This window comes from Lathyrus oleraceus, chromosome 3, assembly GCF_024323335.1.
Source record: "Lathyrus oleraceus cultivar Zhongwan6 chromosome 3, CAAS_Psat_ZW6_1.0, whole genome shotgun sequence".
Taxonomy (NCBI): domain Eukaryota; kingdom Viridiplantae; phylum Streptophyta; class Magnoliopsida; order Fabales; family Fabaceae; genus Lathyrus; species Lathyrus oleraceus.
Genome location: NC_066581.1, coordinates 535,383,090 through 535,397,324, shown reverse-complemented (window position 1 = coordinate 535,397,324; position 14,235 = coordinate 535,383,090). Strand labels below are relative to the sequence as shown.

The 14,235-nt window shown below is 35.0% G+C and overlaps 3 protein-coding genes across 3 annotated transcripts; 2 read left to right on the top strand and 1 right to left on the bottom strand.

The window, feature by feature from the left end:
• Nucleotides 1–355: 355 nt before the first annotated feature.
• On the bottom strand, nt 356–1,282 carry LOC127132023 (endoglucanase 9-like). The gene has a single exon (XM_051060884.1). The coding sequence runs from the start codon at nt 1,250–1,252 to the stop codon at nt 356–358; it is 897 nt and encodes a 298-aa protein (XP_050916841.1). The 5' UTR covers nt 1,253–1,282.
• Nucleotides 1,283–3,740: 2,458 nt separating this feature from the next.
• LOC127128784 (uncharacterized) lies at nt 3,741–7,243 on the top strand. Its single transcript, XM_051058157.1, has 11 exons — nt 3,741–4,070; nt 4,199–4,293; nt 4,641–4,698; nt 5,472–5,666; nt 5,808–5,884; nt 6,019–6,101; nt 6,200–6,251; nt 6,339–6,407; nt 6,531–6,617; nt 6,709–6,770; nt 6,882–7,243. The coding sequence occupies exons 1-11, from the start codon at nt 3,953–3,955 to the stop codon at nt 7,015–7,017; spliced, it is 1,032 nt and encodes a 343-aa protein (XP_050914114.1). The 5' UTR covers nt 3,741–3,952; the 3' UTR covers nt 7,018–7,243.
• A 3,566-nt stretch (nt 7,244–10,809) lies between these two features.
• On the top strand, nt 10,810–12,866 carry LOC127128783 (uncharacterized). Its single transcript, XM_051058156.1, has 4 exons — nt 10,810–11,254; nt 11,562–11,843; nt 11,987–12,109; nt 12,478–12,866. The coding sequence occupies exons 1-4, from the start codon at nt 10,901–10,903 to the stop codon at nt 12,619–12,621; spliced, it is 903 nt and encodes a 300-aa protein (XP_050914113.1). The 5' UTR covers nt 10,810–10,900; the 3' UTR covers nt 12,622–12,866.
• Nucleotides 12,867–14,235: the final 1,369 nt, after the last annotated feature.

Here is a 14,235-nt window from a genome sequence, read left to right as displayed (position 1 = left end):
ATTGGAATTAGGAGATGAGGTTATCAGATCAAAGGTAATCTGCTGAAATGGTAATTGTTAAAGGCAAGTGTGCTTGTGCTTTGGTTTTCTTTGAATTGTTATGGCTAAAGTTAGTGGTTGAAGAATGATGAATGAAATTGTGGCAGATGGTTTTGTTGTAGGTTTGGAATAAGATGTTGTTTTGATGTGTGTTCCACTGTTGGGAAGATGGCGTGCTACTGAGATGCTTATTGCCATATATGCTTGGCCTTGATTACAATTTTGTTGCAACTTCTGGGTAGTGGTCCACAACATGGCATATGACACATGGTGTTGGCAAAGTATGCAAGTCTGTACTTAGTTTATCGCTGTTGTATCAAGTTAGTTCATGGACTAGCTGAACAAGGATGTTGGCTTGTCTACAGGTATTGGTTGTGATGAAGACGTTGCCGCAGTTAAATGTGTGTTTTGTTGCTGACATATACTTTGAATAGGTTGTAAGCAAGAATGTTATAGCTGTCACATATTGGAGATTGCTCTCAGGTAACTTGAACATGAGTCCTCCTTGCGTACATTGTGTAGTTGAAGGGGGTGAGTAAGGCAAGACCTTGCACATAAAGTTATCGGCTTCTTGTCTATACTGGTCAAAGTTCTTATCGCCGTTCAACAATGCTCTCTTTGAAAGAAGAACATGTGCACCAGCATATTTGTTATCCCAACTGAAGATATCAGGTTGATCATCAGCTCCCAAAGATTTCACCAATTTGTAATAGTAAATTGCATTTGTTGCTCTAAAAAGCCATGCAGCTCCCCACAATAGTTCATCCATGAATCCGGAATATGAGCAATAAAACGGACAAGCAGCGGAACCGAGTGAATTACTATATGAACCTTGATACTGCAAAGCAAACTGATAAACCTTCTGTGCAGTTCTCAACAAAAGCTCAGAATAAGATGGATCAACTTTTCTGAAAACAATAGAAGCTGCAGCAAGTGCGGCGGCAGTTTCAGCAGCAACATCAGAAACGGGATTCTTCGAAGATACATAATAAACAGTTCTAACAGTATCCATATCTTCTGGTCTTTCCCAGCATTTGTGATCGACGTTTGGATCTCCGACACCGACATAAAGTCTTCCGGGTGTTGATGTTGCGCATTTGAGGAAATAATCGGCGGCATAACGAATCGCGGCACGTGCTTCTTTCATTTGAGGTCCCATTCTTTTACCATATTCAATTGTGCTCCATGATAGCATTGTTGTTGTGAATGCCATTGGAAAATTGAATCTCACATTGTCTCCTGCCTCATGATTCCAAGATAGCCAAGACAATTATACCATTACAGCTTGGTGCACTGAGGGATTTTGCCTAGGTTGCAAGTCTGCTAGCATTTGGCTTAGATTTCAAAGCAATGTAGTAAGCAAACCAAAGGTCAGTTGGCAGTTGAATTGGCTATGTTACAGTTATGTGTCTTAGGTTTATTATGTAAAATTCCAGTTCATGTATCATGATTGATTTAAATGAATGGCTCCCTGCAAACTGTTTTGGTCTAAGTGTTTATTGATGATGGCAAGGTTAGTGGATTTGCAACAGGTATGAGGATCATGATGTCCCAAGTCCCACTTGGCCAGTACTGCAGTAGCAGGTAAGGTACTCCTTTTTTTTCAATTTCCTCTGTTTGAACCATGATTGAGACTCAACAACACTAACACAGACCAGATATTCATTAGACCTTGAGAGAAGATCACCAAAAACCACCCAACTAGGCTTCTGAGCAAACACGAGCAAGGAAGGAAATGGATGCACTTGAACATGTTGTCTAGTTTGCGCTACTTCATAGGCAAGATATTGTTGTTTGTGATTTGATGATGGATTGTTGGATGTTATTGCTGCAGGTCCTTGCGAAACCAACAGTTATGATGACGAAGGTGAGGTTGCACCGCGACTTTTCTTCTCCTATTGTACATCTTAGAAGCGGCGGAGGACCTATGCATTCCCACTGCCAAGAGCTTGTTGCCGCCAGCTCCACTGACTTATGTCGGTTATTCGGTTTTGGTTGATTGATGTCGGTTTAATATCTCAGCTCATTGCAGATGGAACGTCGAGGGTTAATGCCGTTGTCCGCGTCGACGGTTGAGCCGCTGCAGAATGGTTTGTTGCAGTTTGGATTTAGAAGCTCGTGCTGGAGTTCACTGTTGCTACGACTTTCCGAATATGTTGTTCTGAACCGCGTCGACTCTGTACGGCATGGCTGCGTTGCCGTTTCCTTGGATGCTTGGTTTGTGTTTGGATTGCATTTGCCGTTGGAGTTGGCTTATGTGTTAGGATCGTGTGGTAACAGATTTTTTGTTGTAAAATGGTACAGGTTAGGAATGACCATTGAAAATTCATGGTTTTGGAGTTTTGAATTGGTTTGTTCAATGGGACTTACTTGCAAATGAAGTAAACAAGAAAAAATCATCAACAAACATGAAGATTGGATGACACAATGAAACAAAGGGCCAGACCAAGTTTGGATAGTCAAGAGCAAGTGGGGGTTGACTTTGGTCAAAGTTGACCAAAAAGTCAACCGTTGACCAAAGTCAACAAATGGTCAAAAATGCATTTTTTGTATTTTCTTTGTAAATGAAAAATGAATTATTGGTTAGGGTGAAATTTTGGGTTTGTGGATTTTGGGTTGACTTTGGTCAAAGTTGACCAAAAAGTCAATTGTTGACCAAAGTCAACAATTGGTCAAAAATGCCAAATTTTGTATTTTTTGTATGGAATCAAATGTAATGAAATAAAATTGAAATAAATTGAAATGGATTAACAAAATGGTTTGAAGTTGGTTTTCACAATTGGTTTAGTCATGACTTGAATGTTTGACTTTTGAAAAGAAAAATAACTTGACTGATAATGTGTATGAACAAAACCATGAAATAAGACCATAAGGTTAGGGTTTTGGCATAGTATCCATGAACCAATAACATGACTAGAAAGTGGCTTGAAACACAAGAAACCTGTTTTTTTTTTTTTTTTTTTTTTCAAATGTCCCAGACCATAGTTATATCCACAATCACAACACCATGACTTTGAGTCAAAACCAATCCTCATGTAAAACCAAAGTTAGGTTAGGCCAAGCATGCCAAACAAACATAAAAAATTCAGGAGCAAAATCGGGGTATGACAGTAAAGATAACGCCCCGGCGATGCCACTTAAGGCAAGGATTCCTACATTACCCTTATTTAAAACTCTCACAAAAATATCATTACACAAGTTGCGTTTAAGTTCCGTCATCATATAGACAAAAATATTTTTAAACCTTAAATTCATACTTTTTTTATTAAACCATTTTAGTAAAACCAGTAGCAAAATTTGTAGCAAATAAAGTAATTAAATGAATTTGTAATAAAATTAAATTTTTTTATTACAAAGTGATAAAAATTTACTTTGAATTTTAAAAAAACTTATATTAGGAAGAATATCTATTTAATTAATATTTTAAAATTTAAAATTTAGGAAATAAAAATAAAATTGGAAAAAATACATAAACTACGTCAACAAAAATAATATAAACATAGATGCCAAAATTTTAAACAAATGTAATAATCAATAAAAATAAAGTAAAATAAAAAAAAATGCCAAAATCTTAAACTAAAAAAAAAAAAAATAGACCTATGAAATAGAGCTTAGCTTACCTACCTAAGCGCAAAAAAGAGTTTGACCGAATCACTGAGTTTATAAATGATTATGATTACGAAAACGAATTAAAAATAAAAAAATTGACGGCCGAAACAAACTCTCAACATAATAACAATCAATCAGAATATTCTTATACTCTTTTTTTCTCTGTCACTTTCTCTTCTCACACACACTTTCTTCAATCATCAAATTCATTCATTCGTTTACACCAACTCTTTGATTCATTCTCCTTTTTATTCATTCATTATTCCATTTTTCTTTTTGTTTCTGCAAAATTTGAACGAGAACGATGATGGATTTTAAGAAATATTGGACGAAGAAGACGCTAATTGGTCTCGGATTAGGGCAGTTTCTTTCTCTCCTTATTACTGGAACTGGTTTCGCCTCTTCTGAATTAGCTAAAAAAGGTGATTTCTTCTCTTTTAGTGCGGTTTTGTTCTGTTTTGAATTTAAATTTCGAATTTGTATGTTTTTAATTGTTGTTAATTGATTTTTCTAATACAATTTGTATGTATTTGTATTTTGATTATGGTAGGAATTAATGCTCCAACTTCACAGTCGTTTCTAAATTATGTGTTCTTGGTGATTGTCTATGGAAGTATTCTACTCTACAGAAGACAACCTCTCAAGGTTATATTATATACTAACTGACCTGGTTTGGATAATTGCTTATAATATAAGTGCTTATAAGTTAGAACATAAGTGTTTATGATACAAGTGTTTATGTATATCTATTTTTCATATGCTATGAAATCATGGAGAGATTATGAAAATAAGCTGAAAACAACTTATGAACAATTTCATAAGCTCTCACAAATAGTCTCTTAAATGTTTATGACAGTAGATAAACTCAAATAAGTTAGTTCATCATACATGGCCTAGTTCTTGACTGGATTTTATTATTTGCAAACTTAGATGCTAATGTTATTTCTGCTATGTCAACCATTTAAAGACAATTTTGTATGGTTCTAATACAGGCAAAATGGTACTATTATATACTTCTTGGATTGGTTGATGTAGAAGCAAATTTTCTTGGTAAGTATTTTTTATGAGCAAAACAACAGTACCTGATAAGCTAGGTGTTTTTGAAAAAATTGAGGAAGTTGTTATAAAAAAGTTGAAGTGAATAAATTGATTTCAATCAACTTTAGAGTAGCCAATAGCGGCGCTATAGCGGAGGCCGACCTCTACGAGAAGAGCCTTAGCGGTGCAGGACACTGTAGCGGCCGTTATAGGGTAAATAGCAGGATAGCGGGGCGAGGCGGTTCCCGGCCGAAGCGTTTCTGGTTTGCTATCTTTTTTTCCCTCTGAAAAACTGAAATTACTCCTTAAGTTTAAAACGTTTTAAGGGTAATTTTGGGCTTTCAATCAAATTTGAGTTGAGACTCCTCCCTCATCTCTCTCTGCACTTCGTTCTTCCTCTGTCGTCGTTCTTCTCTTAGTCGTCGTCCCCTCCCTCTGCTCCATTGTTTCATTATTTGATTTATGAATATTTTATGGGTTGAGTTATTTGTTTAATTTTATATTAAATATATGTTTATAATTATTATAAGTAATTTGTCCAAAAAAATGATCAAATAGCGGTCATCCCGCTAGACGCTATCCCACTTTTGGAGCCGTCCGCTCTGCGCCGCTATCTAAGATTGACTACTCTGATCAACATACGAGAGAAGCTATTAGTTATAAACTCATAATAAATTCAAGGTCATTTCAAATTGTTAAAAAGTTTATCCAAACTATAGCTCTATATTGAATTTTTTCGGTCTTACTTTCAATGATTAACGGAACAATTTTCACCTTGTGAACAGTTGTGAAGGCATATCAATACACCTCACTTACAAGTGTGATGCTACTTGACTGCTGGTCCATTCCATGCGTCATGCTTCTTACATGGATTTTCTTGAAAACAAAATATAGATACAAAAAGATAACCGGTGTAATTGTTTGCATCGCTGGACTTGTTCTTGTTGTATTTTCAGATGTTCACGCAGGTGACCGTGCAGGTAAATGGCTTCATATCTATACTTCAAAACTCGTGTGTGTGCGAGTGCACTCTCGATATCTTTATTCTAGGAAATCATGCAACTAGCAAAAATTGATTGATCCTATCTTTTGTCTGATAATGTCATATTCACATATCTTAGGTGGAAGTAATCCTCGTAAAGGGGACATTCTTGTTATCGCTGGTGCTACTTTGTATGCATTCAGTAATGTCAGTGAGGTAAGCTGATAGTAGTACTGGAAAGTTTGATTAATCTAAAACGATACATGTAATTTTTGATCCTGGCGTTCTAACATTAAAACATTATTATGTTTCATTGTGTATAGTCTCCCTCATGTTATTGTCCATTGCAGGAATTTTTAGTAAAAAATGCTGATCGAGAAGAGCTCATGGCAATGTTAGGTCTCTTTGGTGGCATCATCAGTGCCATTCAAATGTATCCTTGAAAAGTTGATTATATAATGACGACTATCGCCATTTTTTGTTACTTTTATTTTCTTTTTCATATTGTAACCTTAATGATTATTACTACAGAACAGTACTTGAGCGCAACGAACTTAAATCTATTCATTGGTCGGCCGGGGCAGTAAGTTCTCTTCATCACTCTCTCACTAAAATTGTGTAATTTACAGAATTTCTCTTTAACTAAGATGCCTTCTGATGTTGATTACAGGCACTTCCTTTTTTTGGATTTTCAGTGGCTATGTTTTTGTTTTACTCGCTAGTCCCGGTTTTGCTTAAGGTACCGATTCGAACTATAACAATTCTAACGATATAGCTTGGTTTAGCGTAGAAAAAATCAAAGTGTTGTATAAATATCCAACCAGTATTTTTAAATGTGTTATGTTATATTTTTTTGTCACAGATCAATGGTTCTACCATGCTAAATCTGTCTCTTCTGACATCAGACATGTGGTCTGTCTTAATTCGCATTTTCGCTTACCATGAGAAGGTCTGACAGGAACCTCCACTGAAAAATTCCTACTAATTATGAGTCATAATTTTAATTTACTAACATCTCTAGTGCTAATTATGCTTTGTAGGTTGATTGGATGTACTATCTGGCGTTTGGTGCTGTTGTTGTCGGCATTATTATCTACTCTATGTATGTATTGTTGCACTTTCATTCTCTGGATTTTTAAAGTGTAGTTTTTGCTAAAATCACAGTGGACTCACCATCCAAACATGCACGTGTGTGTGTTTAATCGTATTGCAGAGGTTACGGAGATGAGGATCAGCAACCTCAAAATGCTGTCGAAGAACCTCTTGCAATCAGTCGCGACGAGGAAGCCAGTTCAGCAAATCATAGCAAAGGAGCTGTGGCTGGAAGCTCAAAAACATGGGTAGCTTAAAGAAAGTATAGGCCTAGAGATCCATGCAGGGAAAGTCCATGTTATTCTTAGTTATTGTTCAATGCTCCTCCAAGAGTGCAATGCAAGAAGCACTCATTTTGCTTTTATATTCTTTTTCAGCCTACTAATTTTAGTTGAAAATTATGCTGGTTTTGTCATTGTGGGAATAGGTCTAATTTAATTAATAGAAAATGGAATCCATATGATTTAGTGAGACTTGCATGAATTTCAGTGGTCAATTTTTTTTTTTGTCATTATGTTGTTAATTTTTCAAAGAGAAAAATATCAGATCATCGATTTGGATAGAAATATGATTTTGGATAAAATATTATGAAAAAATTTGATCCAAGTAGTCAATCCTACTTAGTGAGATAATGCTTTTGTCATTAAACGGATATAATGGAATTGTCTAGAAAACAATAAAAAGAGAAATAAAATATTGATGCATGGTGAGAAGTCATGTTTTGGAGTTATGTTAGGTTAGGTTAAAACAAGTTCACCAGGGTGAGAAATTCTGTATTTAGGGGTATTCTTTGGCGAGTATCCATATTTTTATCTCAATTTTAAGATTGAGGTATTTATAGAGAGGTATATGAACCTGGATTTAGGATTTCTCGGAAAAAAATAATCACATACCCTAGTGATAGTAGTGGACCATTGAATCATTATTTTCTAGGGAAATGTGGGTCATTGTCTTGACTCGTTTTTTGCATTCGCTTCCCATATTTTCCTATCTTGGGCAAGTGGGGTGTATCGTGGGCGATGTTATCCCCTTTGTGGGTGCTTTGATCCCTCCGTCCCTTGTGGGTGATATGATCTCATCGTTTCTTATGGGTCCTCATAAATATATCACTACAAGTATCATCCTAGAAGTGTATGACACGATGAATTGCATTCCTTTAAACTCCATCTTGTACTTGTTTAATATGTTTTCTTCCTCCTTAAGTTGTGCTAATCTTTCCATTGTTGTTGTTCTTTTACTCATTGTATCATGCACAATAGTATAAGGCGATTTAGTTGCATTTGTATTTTTCTTTGCCTTACCCTTCCTTTTTTATGCTTGTTATCCATTGGACGCTCCATTGGTGATGATAAGTATATGCTACATTAGTAGAATTCTTTGTCCTTTTTAATATTTTTATCAGTCAATGTTCTCATCCATTTAGTTTCATCTTTTAACAATCACCATGCATACTTAAGATTGAATGATGCACATTCATCATGAGTGTTAGACGGTAGACTTCGATCTAGAAGGGGGATGCATAGATCACTAGTTAAAAACTAGAACAAAAATAGTTTTGAAAAGTTTATGGCAAATGGAACTAACCCGGATCGAATCGTCTAACTGAACCCGCTATCTAAAAGCTCATATATGCATAATTATAATCACGGTATGATAATGAATCACAGATTGATAAAAATAATAATTAATCACAACCAATTGAATACAAAGCAACAATGATAGACTATTTTCAATGATCGAACACAAAAAAACCATTTAGACAAATAATTGAACACCTTATGTGCAATCGATATTGTTTGAAAATTTATGTGGTTTTGTTGATCTTAAAATTCAATCACAATCTAAAGGATTTTGATCAACTCAACAACACCTCTTTCAAAATGTAATAAAAAATATTATCCAAACGAATTGATCGCACGATCGATGAATTCAACAATTTGCAAACGGAAAATAAAAGAGATAGAGAGGGAGAGAGAGAGTACACGGGGATTTGTTTAGGCAATTCTCCAATCGATTCCGTTATGGGTATGTCTGCCCTCAATTCGAACTCGAATTGAGATAATGAAATTAACCTTACTTTGCAAAAGTATGTATACAAGAGAGATGTAACAATCCAACCCCACAAACCCTAAGTTTGATGTTGATTCTGACGATTTATATTACCTTGATCAAAGCTTGATCAAGTAACCCAACAATGCCGATTTGATTCACCGTCCCACATTACTTCTTTGCAAGAAACCCCTTGTTCTTCAAAACTTTCACTCGATCGAATCAAAATCGCGAATTGTTGTAATCTAAAATTTACCAAAGTGATCCACCGCCTCACGCTACTCCTTTGTAAGAACCTTCTGTTCTTCAAAGTCTTCACTCGATCGAATTCAAATTGTGTAATCTTGTCCAAAACCTTCAAACTCCTAAACGATCTTGAAGGAAAACCCCAACTCGTTTTCTTATTTGAAACCCTCAAAGATCTCAACCCAATTTGCAATTAAATAAATCATAAATTGGACGTTATCAACCCTAATTCTAGATGGCACCCAAACAAAGAATGATTATGTGTAGTTTATTTGTGTGTATGCATAGAGTGAGGTTGAAGATGATGAGAATGCTTTGAAATCCCGGTTTCATGTAGGTTTACTCTAGAACCTTACTAGAAATGATGTTTATATCAAGTATATATATGTAAGCAAGTATGAAGCAAAAAAATGCAAAATGAATATAAAATAATGCGAAATTTCAAGATTTTTAATGTATATGTCGATCTATGCAAATCATGTGTCGACACATACGATGCATGAGTCGACCTGTAGAAGCCATGCGTCGACTTGTATAACTTATATGTCGACTTGTAGAGGCGACACATCAAACAGAGCATACAGAGTTTAAAAATGCAGTACATGAGTCAACCTGAAAAACAGATGAGTCGTCCTGTAGAGAAAAGTTTTGTCTATGTGTCTACCTATAGAGCGTATGTGTCGAACATAGTTGTTTTTCACATGAAAATTCGTTTTTGATGCATGCAACATTTTCTTTGATGCATGAACCTTTTCTAAACCCTTTCCAACATGTTGTTATGCTTCATAATGTTAAACTGCACAACTAGACTTAGAGGATACCGTCCAATGTACATAAACACTCAGGTATCATAGTTTTGACATCACACAAAATACATCTAACGGAAAGTTGCACTCACAATGAGCAAAAAAACATGTGTATTGATCAAGATATCTTTCTCTCATATCCCACTTTTCTTTCCATTAACAACTTGTTTGTAACACCTAACAAATTTTTGAATCAAAATATTTATTCGATGCCATCGAAATTTTAATTGGCCTCATAGTTTTTCTCGCGACTGCCCACGATATTGATTATAATTGGCAGCGATTCTTAACAAAAAATATTGGCTTTTTGATAAACTTCCCAATTGAATCCTTTGAACCATTGAACCATGATTGGATAAGAAGTGCATCCTCATCCCTTGTAAATAGCTCTTGAGATTTTTTTAACGAAACATCTTTCTTCTTTTTCAAATGTAATATTTTCAATACCAACTTGAGTTGAAAAAACTGGAATTTGACATTCATACGTAAATCCAATCGCTATTTTGGGTTCAACACGAGAAAACTTCATCCAATTAGTATTTATTGAGGTTTATGATACATATTTGAGTTATTTGATAACAAGAAAAAATATGGCGGAGTTTGTTGACGTCGTTGAAAATTGAGAATTTTAAAAATTATAATTTTGATAATTTTACATTAGATCGAAGATAGATTATTGAAAATTATATTGATTATCAACTATTTAACTTAAACAATATTAATTTTGAAGTCAAAAAATTAAAATTTAAGTAAAATATATTTGCAAATATGCTATTGAGATAAAATTGTGAGAAAATATTTCAAAATTTAAAATAAAATAATGAAATTGTGAAATAGAAATTAAAGAAAAAATTCTGAGAGTAAAATTTCAAATAACCTTATTTATAATCAAATAAATTCTTTAAAAAAAAAAACAAAGTCGAAACAACTATCATTATTTATATTCATTATTATTTTAATGCATTTACAATTATTATTGTCTTATTAGTATAGTAACTCTCAGTCAAGCACACGCAACCAAACCCAACACTCTGCAAAAATGGCGAAATCACGGGAGCAACCAGCCACCGTCCTCCGCCGAATCATGTCTTCCCCCGGCTGCCATCAAGGTCCCGCCTGCTTCGACGCTCTCAGCGCCAAACTCATCGAATCAGCCGGTTTCTCATACTGCATCACAAGCGGTTTCTCAATTTCCGCCACCAGATTAGGTCTTCCAGACGCCGGTTTCATCTCCTACGGCGAAATCGTCGATCAAGGTCGTCTCATTACTCAATCTGTTAATATTCCTGTTATTGGTGATGGTGATAATGGTTATGGTAATGCCATGAATGTTAAGAGAACTGTTAAGGGTTTTATCGCTGCTGGTTTTGCTGGAATCATTCTCGAAGATCAGGTAATTAACTCTAATTAATTAATAATTAGTAACTTCGTTTTGTTTTCACTTTCTCTTTTTTGCATTTATCATCTTATCTACTATAATTGTATGGTTCAAAAATAATATAAAATATTTACTATAATTGTATGGTTCAAAAATATAATTGATCTGGAATTTAAATCATCTATAATTACAATTGTGAGTGACTGATTTTTAGCTAATTAGTCTATGGGTTTGTTTGGATGAACTAGTTTGAGCTTATCTTGTGACATCAAATTTGATTGCTATTACATAATGTGTTGTTAATATATGTGATGGAAATTAGGTGGCGCCGAAAGCATGTGGGCACACGCGTGGGAGGAAAGTGGTTTCTAGAGAGGAGGCGGTTATGAAGATTAAAGCTGCAGTTGATGCTAGAACTGAGAGCGGGTCTGATATTGTGATAGTGGCCCGCAGCGATGCCCGACAAGGTGTGTCTCTTGAAGAAGCGCTTTGGAGGTCAAACGCATATGCTGAAGCTGGAGCTGATGTTGTCTTTATTGACGCACTAGGTTCTGTTGAAGAGATGAAAGCTTTTTGTCAAGTTGCTCCTGATGTTCCTCATCTGGTACGTGTTTATGTCGAGCAATAAAGTTCTTGTTCCGCACTGCATACCAGAAAAAAAAGAGAGAGAAAAAAGGAGCAAATTGAATAATGCTCGTAAATAAATGTACATGTTAGTTAACCTGTTATCTTTGTGAATGTGTATAGGCGAATATGCTTGAAGGAGGAGGAAAAACACCAATACTTAATGCTCAGGAACTCGATCAAGTTGGTTATAAACTCGCTGTTTATCCACTTTCTTTGATGGGGGTCTCGATACGAGCAATGCAGGTCAAATTCACATCTCTTCCTACCCTTTTATCTTTCCCTTTAAGTATAGTTCTATAAGACATCCTAAGAGATAGTGATATACAATTATCACTGTCAATTGTTGTTTTATCCGAGTTATATCTTTACATTTTCTCAGTAACATCTTTCGAAAATTAACGGCAGGGTTATGTTTCAACTCTTAATTTTAATCTACATAGCACTGACACTTTGTATTGAAGACGTGTTTGGTGTCTGATAGACACATGCATATGTGATTGGTTACATTCAATTACTTATAATATTTTATTTTGCATGTTTGTCATATTCTGTATTCGCGTCTGTGTCACATGGGTTTTAATATTAAAAGATTGCTATGACTGAATTTGTAGGGTGCACTCACTGCCATTAAGGTAGGTGGTATTCCTCCACCGGAAAGCTTGCCATCTTTTGAAGAAATTAAGGAAATTGTTGGTTTCAACGATTATTACAAAGAGGAAGAGCGTTATGCAACAACTACGGATCACCAGCTTTAAGCATTTAGAGAGAAAATCAACAAAATTGAGTCAATAAAAACCCTTTTACTGATGGGGCGGTTTAGTCGTTTCTTCTAAGAGTAGTGTTGTATTGTATTGTATTGTATGTAATGTAATCTAGACCTGCTTTTATCTGCTCAACTTTGTGTATCTGGTTCAGCTTATTAAGATAAATATCTGATCAGTGTTTATCTAAATAAGTTAAATCCATCTAATAAATCATGCATAGTTTTCTTCGGAGACAATTAGACTATTATTTTGAATTTTTATGTTTCATCACTAGGGGAATCAATGGCTAATCCACTGTTGCTAAGTATGTGCCAATTTTCTTTATAAAAATAAATTGATTGGAGAAAAAAAACAATCTAAAGAAAGAGAAATGTTTGGAAATAAGTTTTATCATTCATTTCACAATATTTGCAAAAGTTTTATTTGGAGTTGTTATTAAAACTCATGAAATTCTATTGTATTCATGAGGTTACGTTTGGGGTACATGTTCAATTTCACATGTTTTCCTTTTCTTTTTTTTCATTAAAAATGAAAAAACGGGACAGAGGTATACTGGTCCTCATTAGGGAAAACTCCTAGCCAAGTTTTTGAACCAAGTTTTTGAACCATACAATTTCCCTAACGCAACTAAGTTATGAGCATCAACATTTAACTTTCTAGGCAATACAACATTTAATTGTCTAATTGTCCAGACAAATATATGATTGAAGCAACCTTAAAACTATTAAATAAAAACCTATAGTCAGCAGCAATGTGCTTAATAGTAGCATCAATCTTGATCAAATTAATGTAGTTCGTAATGTTGATTGCATCCGCCTGGAGAGAATTTTTTTCAAGCTTTAGGTCCCGTGCAAGGAGAAGGCTTCATCTGATTGTTAAAAGTTCTACAACATTAGACTCCACAGAAACAAACTCTTTTTGACTAGTTGCAACAATCATCTCCTTGATGTTATTCCTTATTACACACCCAAAGGAAACAAACTCTTCCTAAAAAACTCCAACATCCACCTGTAGAGTAAAAACATCATTCGGAACTGGCTCCAAGTCCTTAAACTGAGTTATTGTCTTTTTGGCACAGTTTCGGATTCCATTTGTTAAATTCCAACACAACATCAATCGCCTCTTGGATTCCATTTGTTAAATTCCAACACAACATCAATCACCTCTCCCACCACAAACACAGGGTTAGCTTGTTTTTGTTTGTACACCACCTCATTTCGAGCATTCCATATCTTCCACAACGAGGTACACACCAATTGGGAGTTAAAATACTCTGAATCGGTAAGACAGTTCAAAAGCCAGTCATTTATGTCAGTACATTAGGAGTTTTAATGTCTAGAATGGAGGAGAATAAGGTTTGTTTTGCAAAATCACATTGAGGAACAAATGTTGAATAGACTCCAAGTCACAATGACAGAAGGGACAAAAAATATCTAACCTTATACCAGACTTGGATAAGTTCACCTTGGTGTAGAGAATATTCTTAGCTAGTCTCCAAAGGAAACTTCGAATTCTGGTTTGTATCGGGGAGTTCCGAATTTTCTTCCAAAGAATTTGATGAGGGGTGCTGGAAGGTTCAGGATTCTTGGACAACTTTTCTTTTAT